This window comes from Adelges cooleyi, unplaced genomic scaffold, assembly GCF_023614345.1.
Source record: "Adelges cooleyi isolate 19-005CV unplaced genomic scaffold, UGA_ACOO_1.1 ACOO_flye_CR_arks_rails_tigmint_CR_PRNA_108, whole genome shotgun sequence".
NCBI lineage: Eukaryota > Metazoa > Arthropoda > Insecta > Hemiptera > Adelgidae > Adelges > Adelges cooleyi.
Genome location: NW_026095761.1, coordinates 6,546,090 through 6,558,631, shown reverse-complemented (window position 1 = coordinate 6,558,631; position 12,542 = coordinate 6,546,090). Strand labels below are relative to the sequence as shown.

The following is a 12,542-nucleotide window of genomic DNA, read 5'->3' as shown; positions in this document are numbered from 1 at the left end:
CCCATCGACTTTGCGCCGTGTTACATTCCATAGTTTTCGCACATGGCACAGAATTTACACTGATGTATTCTCGTCAAAATAGGTAATATAATGACTAAAAAAAATATAGGTTAACCATAATAACTTGTCCGAAGTCCTGTAGTTCCAAACCTGCATAGTTAATGATCATAGAAAATAGTAAACAAGTTAAAAATCACCTCCAAACATGTTTAAATTTGATTATTTACAGGGTAAAAGTATGATAGGACAACGGATCGATGGACGACAACAATATGGTATATTATTATTACCACCGATATTGCCGATCATGTTTTAATTTGTCATTGTAATTATTACAAACTATTAAAAAAATAGGTATATTAAAATTTTGAAAACATTGATTATAAATTACAAATATTATTAGTATTCAAATTTAAACGTGTTTAAAACAAACTGGTGTTTTATGTAGTTGGGTTTTCCTGTTCGACTGCACATTTTTTTTTAATGGTCAAAGACAAACGGGTGTGGTAGATTTATGTTTTAAAATTGTTTAATAATTTAAATTTACTATTTTTTTTTTTTGTGCAAAACAACGTTTGTTCTTCGATTATAAGCGGTGTATGACTTCCAAGTTCTAACGGGAACCCAAAAAAATATTCTCGAGCATTTTATTTACAATGTCGTTGTTGTCTGTATACTCGGTGGGAGTCGTTTACATTACGATAATAATCTCGGTGTTACCAAAAGATTACTGAACGAAATTTGATATTATTACAAATAATATTATGTTGAAACAATACCCGTGTCGAGACATACGCCCTTGTGGATTTCTTCATTCTGATCTTAGGCGGAGTGTTCGTGGGTTGTTTGTGTATCGAAATTCAAGTGTCCACGAGTCGCCGGTGGATCATTTCGACGATAACCGATCGACTACCGTGCGGATGGTGGCGACGGCGTTTGTGTTGACGAACCAACCGGTTTTTTTTCCTCACGGCACATCGTAGGTATAGATGTAGGTACATACCTATATAGTGGTTCGAATTCCCCACCCCAACCCCCGGTCCAACGGGTACATGACAAATTACTCAAACCGAGGGACCAAACACGATCAATTAGCCCCGAGTCCATTAACTGGTCGCCCCGTATGCCGGAATATCATTTATCTTTGGCGCCTCGAGTTTTATATAAAAAATATGTATCTCTCTCCTCTACTCGGTTTTTGTTTTTTTTTTTCATTATGTCAACATTGGCCGTGTCTGGTTTGCTTTTAATTAGCTTTTTAAACCAATATATAATCGAATGCAACGACCGTAGTTCGTTCCGAAATAATAAAAATAAAAACTTGTTTCAGATACAGGCATGGACTTGCAATTCGGAGACGGCCGAGAATGCGTCAACTGCGGTGCCATATCAACGCCTTTGTGGCGCCGCGACGGTACCGGACACTATTTGTGTAACGCTTGTGGGCTATACCACAAGATGAACGGCATGAACAGGCCTTTAGTAAAGCCCGCCAAGCGTCTGGTAGCGTTCGAGACTGTGAGTACACGCTGTGATAAGTCCACATTAAATGTCTACCTCGACTCGACTATGTGTTGCCGGATTTGTTAACATAATCATGCTCTTGATAAATTGCCGTTGGGCCTTTTAGAAACACTATTAATTGCTATTCGATTTAATTCCTACGGCCAAGACCTAAATCAAACTTCCAGAAATTCTCTCGTTTCTCTCTTCTGATCATTTGTTTTTATTTCTAGACTTTAATACAATGGCAGTATTATAATATCAACAATGTCATCTTTACCCTTAGGACACGTGCGGCGCGGCACGAACTTAGGGTCCCTGGCCTGATGGGGGTCCCGAATAATAAAATTAACATTGTAGTTTTTTTTTGTTTTTTTTAAAGGCCTAAGACGGCCCAGAATATTTATAATTTTTTTTAAAGTTCCTCCCTCCCCCCTCGAGATTTTAAAACAGATTTGCGATGATAACAGCCTGTATGATATATAGGCCTGATTACGTTTGATACAAGGTCGTGAACGGAAAAGGTTCAGATTATGAACAACTACGACGGTCTCGTGTGCGTTTGTCAAATAATAATATTTGTTCATATTGTTAAGACATATTACTAAGATCCTTGGACATTAGTGTCGGATTATCGGAAAGCTGTTTGTTATTTTGTTACATAAAAATGTCACGTTCGTTTATTGGGTCATAGAATTGGGGATCGTTTCGAGTGTCTCTACTTAGATTATACAAAAATAAATGTCACGACAGACACGGGTGATGGCCACTGAAACAAATAATACGTTCTATTCTGATCGAGATCGATGTAGATTTAAGTTAAAAACAACAAATACAAATATCATGACTCTATACACGAATAATGTAATTTTTAGGCATCCAGTAGACGTCTGGGCTTGTCGTGCACCAACTGTGGAACCCGAATGACTACGCTTTGGAGGAGAAACAACGACGGCGAGCCAGTTTGCAACGCCTGTGGTCTGTACTACAAGTTACACGGCGTAAACAGACCGCTTACAATGAGAAAAGACGGTATACAAACCCGGAAACGGAAACCAAAAAAGCAGTCGTCTTCTTCCTCTTCGTCCACGGCTAACTCCTCCAACGTGGAAAGACCTATGGACGCCATTGAGTTATTGAGTAATAATACTATAATATTGAATAATCACTGTTCTCATCACTTAAATTATGGCAGTAACCGCCAGAGTTATAATATCTACATAATGTAAATTCAATTCCTCTCACTAATCGCATAGCTTCTATACGAATCATTTATTTTAATGATTATACAACATATTCTAATATAATATGGCTAGAAATTAATTAAAAATATATATATATATATATGTAAAACGAAGTATAGACGCGTAGAGAAGTAAACTGTAATGATATTTTAATTTGCGCGCACTACTTACCCAACTTTCCTCTTCAGTCCTCATCTTAAATGCTAATAACTCAAAAAAGATTTGTTCAAAACTGATTATCGACAATTCATTGGTTTCTTTATGTTAGTTCGTTTTTAGTAAGGAAATCAAACAATTTTGTTGTGTTTACATTTTAACCTCTGAAACAATATTTTTTACTGGAATATTGAAAACTATATTTCTTAGGAGGTGACGCTACGCCACCCATTTATTGAAGTATAGGCAATTATTTTAGTTTAACTATAGCGTATACTTGTTAACACAATGATGAGGATACTTTATTGTTATTTTTTATTTTCGTCAGACTATCACACACGTGTAAAGTTTTTCTCTGTGTACTGGAAATATTTTGTAATTCTACCACGAATACAACCAGAAAAACATTTTAAAGTAGTATAATAGAGGTTTGATTTGAAGTATGTTTAACCAATACGTTACTCACTTTGTTGTGTGTATAAACACTGTAGTATATTTTTCTGACCTAGTAATGTTACTTTTGAAAAGGTTTTAAGGGAAATTGAGTGAATTTTCCTACTTCTTCCTTGTTATTTTCTACTGATATATGGGTTGTAATGCAGTATTTATATATCAATTATTTTGGTTTTTTCTTTTCAGTCAACAAGCATCCAATGCCTATTTCCGAAGTCAAATCTGAACACTACGATTCCGCGACGGCGGCGGCTGCTGCAGCAGCAGCGGCAGTTGCTGCAGAACATTTTATATTCACCGGATCGTCCGGAGGTCACCATCATCCCCAATTGGGTGGTTTCAGTTTTCCGCCCCCACAGGCTACCGTTAGTGCGCACAATTACCAACATCTGCTAAACGGCCACGTCAACAACAAGCTGATGGCGTCCTAAACATATCCAAGCTAATTGAGCCAATGATATATGTATAGGCAAACTGATATTTTTTATTGCTAATTTAATTTGATCTATATTATATTTAAATGTTATTTGTATGCCTATTATTTATAAATATTATTTTATACATTTTGTATATAGTCTATGATATATTATCTGAAATGACGAAACGCAAAAAACTAAATTTATAAATAATCATTAAGTAAAAAGCGTATTCAAGGATAAGACACGGATTTTTTCGGACTTGTTTTGTGCTTATTCTTTCTCCTATTAGTTTTGGTTAATAACTTAACCCAAAATGTTTTCAAACTACATAATTTTCCAATGACAATTATTATATAATGTTGAACTGGTATTATCTATACACATCATCTTCACTTGTGAACACATTTTAAGCAAGTTCTATACTTATAATAGTTATTGTAGTAAAGTCTTGCAATTTTTGGGCAGTTTTTTTATGATATCTCATTTGACTTTTCGTACAACATAGCACTGTCCTAGTTAAATGCTAATTAAAATTGTGGGACAAGATTTTTTATTTACACACAAAAGTGCAGTCTACTGTCTAGTCATAAAGTAGAAATATTTATACCGATTTGATTTGATTTTCCATTTGTATAATATTTTATTTCGTTATTTAACGGTACTTGTGCATATTATTATAATATTATAAAAATATGAATAATTTTATATATTTATTAGAACTAAATTACAAATAGTTTATTTTTGTACACCCTCCATCCTCTTACTGGCTCTCTCATTAAAAATTGTGTAATAATAATTTAATAAATGTATAGTGATAAACGCATTGTAAATTGGCCAACATTCTGCAACATTTATAAAACCTATATGATATTATATTGTAAACATTTTTTTTTTTTTTAATTGAAAAATATAATAATAAAAACATAAACATACGATGTTAACGGTGTATTTGTTTTCGAAATAACTTTGTTTATAATCAATATTTTTTACTTATGATGCAAATGATTTATGTATTTGTAAATGACAGAAAAACAAGATTACGGTCGAGGGATTTTGAGGTATAAGGGGACTGAAGAAGTAATGGGGGAATGAGATAAATAAAGACACGGAGATGTGTGTAGTAAATAAAAAAATTATGACTGATTTTTGTGAAGAGATAGAAGATTTGGCTGGATGACTTTATTTGTAAGAGATAAGGTGAAGAATAAGTATAAGATAGCCAGGAATATTCGTAAAAGTTTGCAAACAAGAAAATTATATTATTTAAAAAAATAAACAATATACTTCAACTTTGCCCTATCAAATAGATTTTTTTCAATAACTTGAAATTTGTTACATTAAAAATTGCAGAGGGATAAAGTTTACTATTTATGGGCTCAATATTGTAACGCCGTTTAAAATAATAATACATTTTTTTTAAAACACTATTTGTTCTAGGAAGTCACTTTCAATCATCTTGTATTTTATTGTATGCATACCGTTTTTTTTCAACTCATTGGCCGTATCGTTACAGTATTAATAAAAATCGTTTTTTTCAAATCGGATAAATTTTAGCTAAAGAGAGATTGTTTGCATCTAATATATTTAAACATAATTCCGTCGAGTAATTTTATTCTGGTACATACTATATATAGTAACGTTTGACTTGTACTATTTATAATTGGCTTTTTACTACACTGATATTGCGGCATTTCCCGTTGTGACGATTTTGCTGGCATGTTGATAATAAGATAGCTTAGATAAGGTACCTTGTGCAGGTATAAAACACCGGTCAGTACATTTTTAGTTTACCATTCGTATTTAATAACTCAAATATAATTTATCATATCATAGGATTACCTATTTGTTTAAATTGTTTTATTTTAATATATTATTTTTTACATAATGAGTAATTATCCGATGACGGCCAGTAAAACACCATGCCATAAGGGTACTATGTACCTCGAGTTCAGTAATTTGTTAAAAGAAATAAGCCATTACATGCCGGAATTTAAAGCATCCATTAAAGATTTACAAGAACCTTCTCAAGCTTTTGTTACACAATTCTACACCGACGTGTTTAACGAATTCTTTTGTGACGTTATGAATTTGACCGAGGTATTTACAATTTCATTGTTTTATAGGCTTTACAGTACACTATACCTAATTACATAACTGAGTAAAGTGCATCATATTTTGATCTCTATGTTTATTTTAGTGTAACTATTACAAATATTGCGTAATTACTATTTATTACACTTAATTTAACTTATTTTTGGAGAAAAAAAAAATTATAAACTATTTGGATATTTTAGGTCGCCTTTCTAGTTGTAACCAGCTTACAAAACAAAAATCAGAATTTACTTATTTTCTTATTTAAAAAAAAAAAATTCTAAAACTAGCTACGAATTTAGCAAAGACAATAGAATGCAAACATTATTTGAAATACAGTTAATAAATGATTTTTACAAAACTCGCTTAAAGGGGTACAAAATGTTTTTTTTTTAGGCTATTTGAAAAGAAAACGACATACAAGAAAGAAATCTGAGGTCACTGGTCAGGTTAAGATTCAGCAAAACAAAATAATTTCTTGTGTTGTACTGTGTTATTGATTTCAATTGTATATTTTTAAATTTCTACTTTTAAATATATTTTTTTGTTGTCTCTTGAAGGCGTCCAAAATTAATTTTATCATATTATTTGTTTTTTTTTAGCTTTATATGTTTAGCAAATGATAGAGAGAGGGACTCCATTCAATTCAGCCTTTAATTTTTTGTAAAAACAAAATACATTTTTAGTTTTCAAAAAAAATAGTATCTATACTTTATAAGAGTATAAAATAATTAATTGTGTTGTTCGAATGTGTTTTTAATATTTTCTTAGGAAAGATAAGTGTACTAAATACTAATTATGTCAACCAAAAATCAAACCTATTATTTTCTTTAAAATCTCATAGTTGGCAAGATACGCAGAGTTTCATTACGTTGCTAACACCAATACTGGGTTAAAAGTGAACGGTAGTACAAAGTATTTCATTATTATATTGTAACAATCATTAACTTTGTTTAATTATCTAATTAAAACAAATAACACCGTAATAAACAAATTGTTTTGTATGAAATACAGTTAAAAGTTATTACGGTTGAAAACTTTTTTCAAAGTACTATTTATTAGTTCTTACATAGCTTAATTAATTATTGTTAATTCGTTACATTTAGATTCCATTCGACTCTAATCTTACATACCGCGAAATGTACACCGAAACTGTGCCAATTGTGAACACTTGTGCAGCTCTGAGATTAATGTTTTCAAAACTGGGCATAGATGATTTTGGAGTAAACGATATTTGTGATCCTAGTAAGTTTAAATGAGTACAAATGAAAACTGATTTTCGTTTATTCATTGTATTATACCGCAATATCATAAGTCTAATCAATAAATAGCAATTATTTTGCACTTGCACTAAATATTGTTTGTTTTAATGAAGCGTCAATTATGTAATATAAAATAACAACAATGAAAAAAGTTCTTATCTAGCATAATAATAAATAACAAAAAAGTGTTTTTTTTTAATTCGTAGGTAGACTTTAAATGTTTTGACTGGGTCGAAAATCGAAATCAGTCTAGCTCCTCAACTATAAAAAAAACTTCACGAATTCACGAATTTCATCTCACGACTATAAATGCTTATGTTTCATTTAGTTAAAAAGTTATTCAAATAAAATATTGTGTTCTTCTTTTCAGTTTCGAAAACATAAAATACCAATACACATAGAAATATTTAGTTATAGGAAAAATGTCTTTAGTTTTTAAGTTTTTGGCCTTCTCTTAAGCAATAGTATAATAAGATGTTATATTTTATAGATCCAAAAAGAACTTATCGACTAATACAAACTATGATAAGTTTTATAAAATACAGCGATGAAAAAATTAATCAAATTTCTGATAATATGAAAGCAATTAGAACAATGAAAATAAAGAAAAGCCATTTAAAAGATCAAAAAGAATATCTGATCAAGTCTATCAATCAGAAAAAGTTATTATTTCAACAGCTTGATGGAGAAATGGTGACAGTAAGCTGAATTTAATAACCTGTTTTTTTATGTAATAGGTACTTTTCTCTCTACTTTTGAAAATATTTGCCTTCATAAAATAATAGGTCCTCATCTGTCTACTTTAGAAAATATATGCTTCCATAAAAAATCTCATTTAATAAATGTAAATATTTCAGATTAAAGGGGAATTGCAAACTGGGAAATCAGAACTGGAACAGTTGCTCCAGCATAAAGCACGGACTTTGAAGGAAATGGATGCAGTTAAGCAAAAACAAGAGACGACAGAAAAACAAGTTAAAATATTAGCCGATCAAAAGCATTGTGTAAGTAATTTTTTTATTAAAATTTATTATTTTTTTAATAAACATCAAAACTAATTGCCAACGGCGCAAAATGTTTGGAAGTTTATAATCCGCATAAAAGGTGCTACCAGTTAAAAAAAATGAAATATGCTGTCTGGTAATAATTATTATAGATTTATACAATAAAATATATTATATAATTATTATTTTGACATAGATATGTCTTATAACTGGGGGTTATTCTGAAAATTTGTCCGTCACGTTCTTGTTACAGTGCTGACGTCGTTATCATTACGTCTAACGTCATTAAGTATAAATATATATATATAAGATTAGAGATAATAGATATGGATTATGGAGGGTCATTCTGAAAATAAAGTCAAAAGTATCCACACTTCATGCACAGAATAGATTAAATTAGATTTAGTCTATTCTGATTTCTGTGCTCCATGTAGATACATCAAGTGTAGGATATATAAGGATATAACTATATATACAAGGATAGTCAAATTAATTTGTTAGGTAGGCACTTAGTTACTGGTGAACCACGGAAATTTATTTTTGAGAAATGTTAATACTGATAAATATTGCCAGAAAATCGAATAAGGCCAGATATTATAAAACTACTAAAAAACGTTTGACCAGAACATATAATCAAGATTATACTATCATCATATATCGCAAGGAAATAATAGATCGGAAATAATCATATGTCAGAACATATCCATGTATTGATGTATCTGCATTAAGTGTGTATACTCTTTACTTTTTTCACTTATACTGTGTCAGCGGCCTAATTTGTATGGAAAAAAAATATATAAATCTTAGATGCGATCTAATTATCATTTATAATTAAATGGTCTGTACATACAGCTGGTATCGACAAATATATTAATATCAATATTTGTGTTATGTTTTTACTTTTCAGTTAACAAAGGAAATTCGCAAATACCGAGAAAATATTGTCGAACAGCCAGATTTATTAAAAGCCGACCTTGAACAATTAAAGCGTACAAAGATGGAAATTGAAGAGAAGAAGAAGTGTGTCTTAGCTCAAGTCAGCTCGATAAAACAAACATTAATACTTATGAAAACCGAATTAGCCGCTCAACAGAATCGGCATCGCTTGTTAACCGACCACACCGAACAAATTCAAATTATTGCGTATATTGTTTTTTTTAATATTTAGAGGAATTTAGAAATATTACCTAAGCAAATTAAATTATAGTTTCGAATTTCGATTTAAATTCAGCTTTATTTTTAAATTATAGTTACCACTCATTTAATTGAAATGTCAACTAGCATTTATTAAAGCGCTTTGTATAGGCAATTATTTGCTTAACTTACCATTTTTAGCTAAAATGTGTGAACTCGTTTAATAACACAGGAAAATGGTGCCTGTGTATCTGTTAACGATATTCAGAGTACCTACGGTTAAAATTGCCGTAAGTTGTGTTTAACAAAAATTACGCAGGTTTACCTATTGTTGCAGATTGAACTTTTTAACTTAAAAATGTGGATACCATAATAGATTAATTATTTTTATTTAGAAATATGGAAAATGAAGTAGACAGTATGATGCAAAACATTGATGAATATCTAACGTCGAATGAAAAGCTAAGAGAAAGAATTGAGAAAGCAGAACGGGATCACATCGCAGACTGTCAAAAACTGTCAATTCAAAATGATAGAATTGAAAACGAATATAAGAAAGTCATGGATAAATTCGATATTTTACAAAAGTGAGGAAAAACAAAGTAGATAGTTAGCTTTTTAAACTAACTCTTTAAAAATGGTGTACAATAATGTATTGATGTATTTTCATGCTTTAAGTGAACGAGATGAAAAGTTAATGAAAAGTAAACAAATTGAAGATGTAAAAATGTTGATAAATAAAGAATTGTCAAATTTGAAGTCCCTGGAACAACAGTTGAAAGATAATGTCGCTGAAATTGTTGAGGATTACTTGAAAGTTAAGAATAGCCTTACTCAACGTGTAAGCTTTTTTAATATTTAAAAAAAAAAAAATGTTAAGAGTTATGTCGTAATAATTTTGTTTTATGATTTTTTTAGCAAACGCTTTACCAAGAAAGTGTTTTAAAAAAAATCGAAGAACTAAAGATTTCGGATGAGTGATTGTTTAACACAAAACATATAATGTATGAACAGAAATGTCATTACAATTTCACTTTTTATATCATGTAACTTATAAACTTATTAGGTTGAAGATTATTTATAATCAATGAATTAATTTTGCACAAATTGCACTCGTTGTAGAGTCATTTAATATTGTATGTAGGTACTTTAGTTAATTCTTTAATTTTAATTTTATACTCGTATTTCTATATTTTCTATTAGAGTAAATTATACTATTTATCTTAATAAAATTGATATAATAAAAAAAAAAAACTTTATGGAGTCAAGTGAGGATAGCGAGGACGGAATAAATTATGTCACGATAGGTTACAGATCTACAGGAATAGTTTTAAACTAACTGAATGTGATCAATCACATTTCAAATATGCACTTGCAACATGCGAATAATGGTAGAATGGTAAAAATACAAAAATCAATAAAATCATTGTAAAAAATATAATGTACACGTACTGTTGTATAATGACAATATACACATGTATTTTGTTTAATATGATGAGATCAAATGTTTGTTAATACCCACGCGATAGTTTTAAAAAGCACATATAGCTTATATTGTTGTTTTTGTCCCAAACGCAGTTGACCACCGCCCATACCATTAAATATTAATCAATAAAGCGTGTCCTCTTATACAAATTACAACATTAAAATTTACCATGAGATAAGATTATATATGAGCTATGCTTACTACAATAATATTTTATTAAGAGGCAAGTGGTACACACTTGCAATTTATCCACGAAAAATGGTTTTGCGGGGGAGAAGTATGCGAGAGCTTATAGGCTTACCGTCTATAAACAGTATAAGGCAATTAATGAATGTAACATTTTTAAGATATTTTTAATATACTTTGGACGTTAATTTAGTCAACTAGAGCTGTGCGGAAATTATTCCCTTGATGGATAATGAATACAATTTATGAAAAAACTGTTAATCCTTGAATAAGAATAAACAGTTATAACAATATAATAGTTATTATTTTTTAATTAAATTTGTTAATTAGAAATTAATTTGTAATGGGTTATATCGTTTAGTTTAAACATGAATTATAAAATATATAATCATATAAGATAAGACCTTAGTGGCGTATATAGGGGAGGGTTTTGGGGGTTGGTACGGCGCATGTTCAAATTCCGTATTCTTATAATAATTCTTATTTTATAACCCCCCAAAATTATATCCTATATACGCCGCTGTAAGCACTTAAATAACTAAAACATTTATGATATATTGTATATTAATTATATAAGCAAAATATTTTAAGTTATAACATTTATAAAATTTATTATGAATATTTTAACCATCATCTTTATTCTTTTTCTTATAATAGTTCTTTTGACTTTTTTTATGTAATGTTATGTGTGTAATCTAAATATTGAACCGTAAATTAATTATTATGCTTAAAATAGAAGTAAACAACACAATATTTTAACTCATCTGCTAGAAATGTAATAACTGATAACACATCACACAAACTAATAAATAATATAAGAAACAATTTATTTTAAAATACATAAATATTGCGGTGTAACAAGAACAATTAGTTAATTCTATTTTATAACTAATAAATAGTTTAGATTTATATATATAAATAATAATTTTGTTTTATTTTAATTATAATGTTTAGTGTTTACATTTGTGAAAATGTGTTTGTAGTTGCTTTGTTATCATTGTAATGGTTCTTTTGATACATCCCAAACACCATAAGATAATAGTTAGCATTAGAGACACTTTACTGGCATTGCACGATAGGTATGTGTAACGAGTAACGTTTTATTGATTATTGGTTCTATATTTATTTGGAAAAATTGGATAATAGTAGAGAAGAAAAGTCGAATTGTTTTTATCCTCGACCACCTCCACCTCTAGCAGTGTCACACGGCAAAAAAAAATTGTATCATCATACGTGAAAGCAATTAGTCTCTTTAGAAAATAATACATAAACAAATAAGTTAATGTTTAATGTTTTTATGGTAAATGACTCCTAATTCATAGGGAATTAATATTCCAAGTAATAAGGTGACACTTTTGAATTAAACACACATAAACTAGTTGATAATAATTATAATTAAAACAAATAAGTTAGATAAAACACAATAATCATCTTTAGTAAAAGCAAATAAAATTATTTCCTCACAGTATTAAATGAGAGAATCCTTCTGGATATTCATTTGCCCTAAATAATAAAAAACAGTCAATATCGTTTTCAGTTTTGCTTATGTTACAATAAAATAATTTGGGTCACGTGTACATATTGCTGAATTGTTATTATTTAAT

At 29.7% G+C, this 12,542-nt stretch overlaps 2 protein-coding genes across 5 annotated transcripts in view; both read left to right on the top strand.

The window, feature by feature from the left end:
* LOC126841259 (GATA-binding factor A-like) overlaps nucleotides 1-4,650 on the top strand; it is a 30,378-nt gene extending 25,728 nt beyond the window's left edge. For all 4 annotated transcript variants that reach the window (XM_050577640.1, XM_050577612.1, XM_050577629.1 and 1 more), the window contains 3 exons: nucleotides 1,331-1,518; nucleotides 2,379-2,643; nucleotides 3,543-4,650. In XM_050577640.1, coding sequence (XP_050433597.1) covers nucleotides 1,331-1,518; nucleotides 2,379-2,643; nucleotides 3,543-3,787 — 698 coding nt within the window. In that variant the 3' untranslated portion in view covers nucleotides 3,788-4,650. The remainder of the gene's footprint in view (nucleotides 1-1,330; nucleotides 1,519-2,378; nucleotides 2,644-3,542) is intronic.
* A 906-nt stretch (nucleotides 4,651-5,556) lies between these two features.
* On the top strand, nucleotides 5,557-11,058 carry LOC126843445 (uncharacterized). Its single transcript, XM_050580998.1, has 8 exons — nucleotides 5,557-5,872; nucleotides 6,973-7,111; nucleotides 7,619-7,827; nucleotides 7,986-8,132; nucleotides 9,040-9,275; nucleotides 9,662-9,853; nucleotides 9,945-10,107; nucleotides 10,185-11,058. Exons 1-8 carry the CDS (start codon nucleotides 5,660-5,662, stop codon nucleotides 10,245-10,247), a joined length of 1,362 nt encoding a protein of 453 aa, XP_050436955.1. The 5' UTR covers nucleotides 5,557-5,659; the 3' UTR covers nucleotides 10,248-11,058.
* The last annotated feature ends 1,484 nt before the right edge of the window (nucleotides 11,059-12,542 follow it).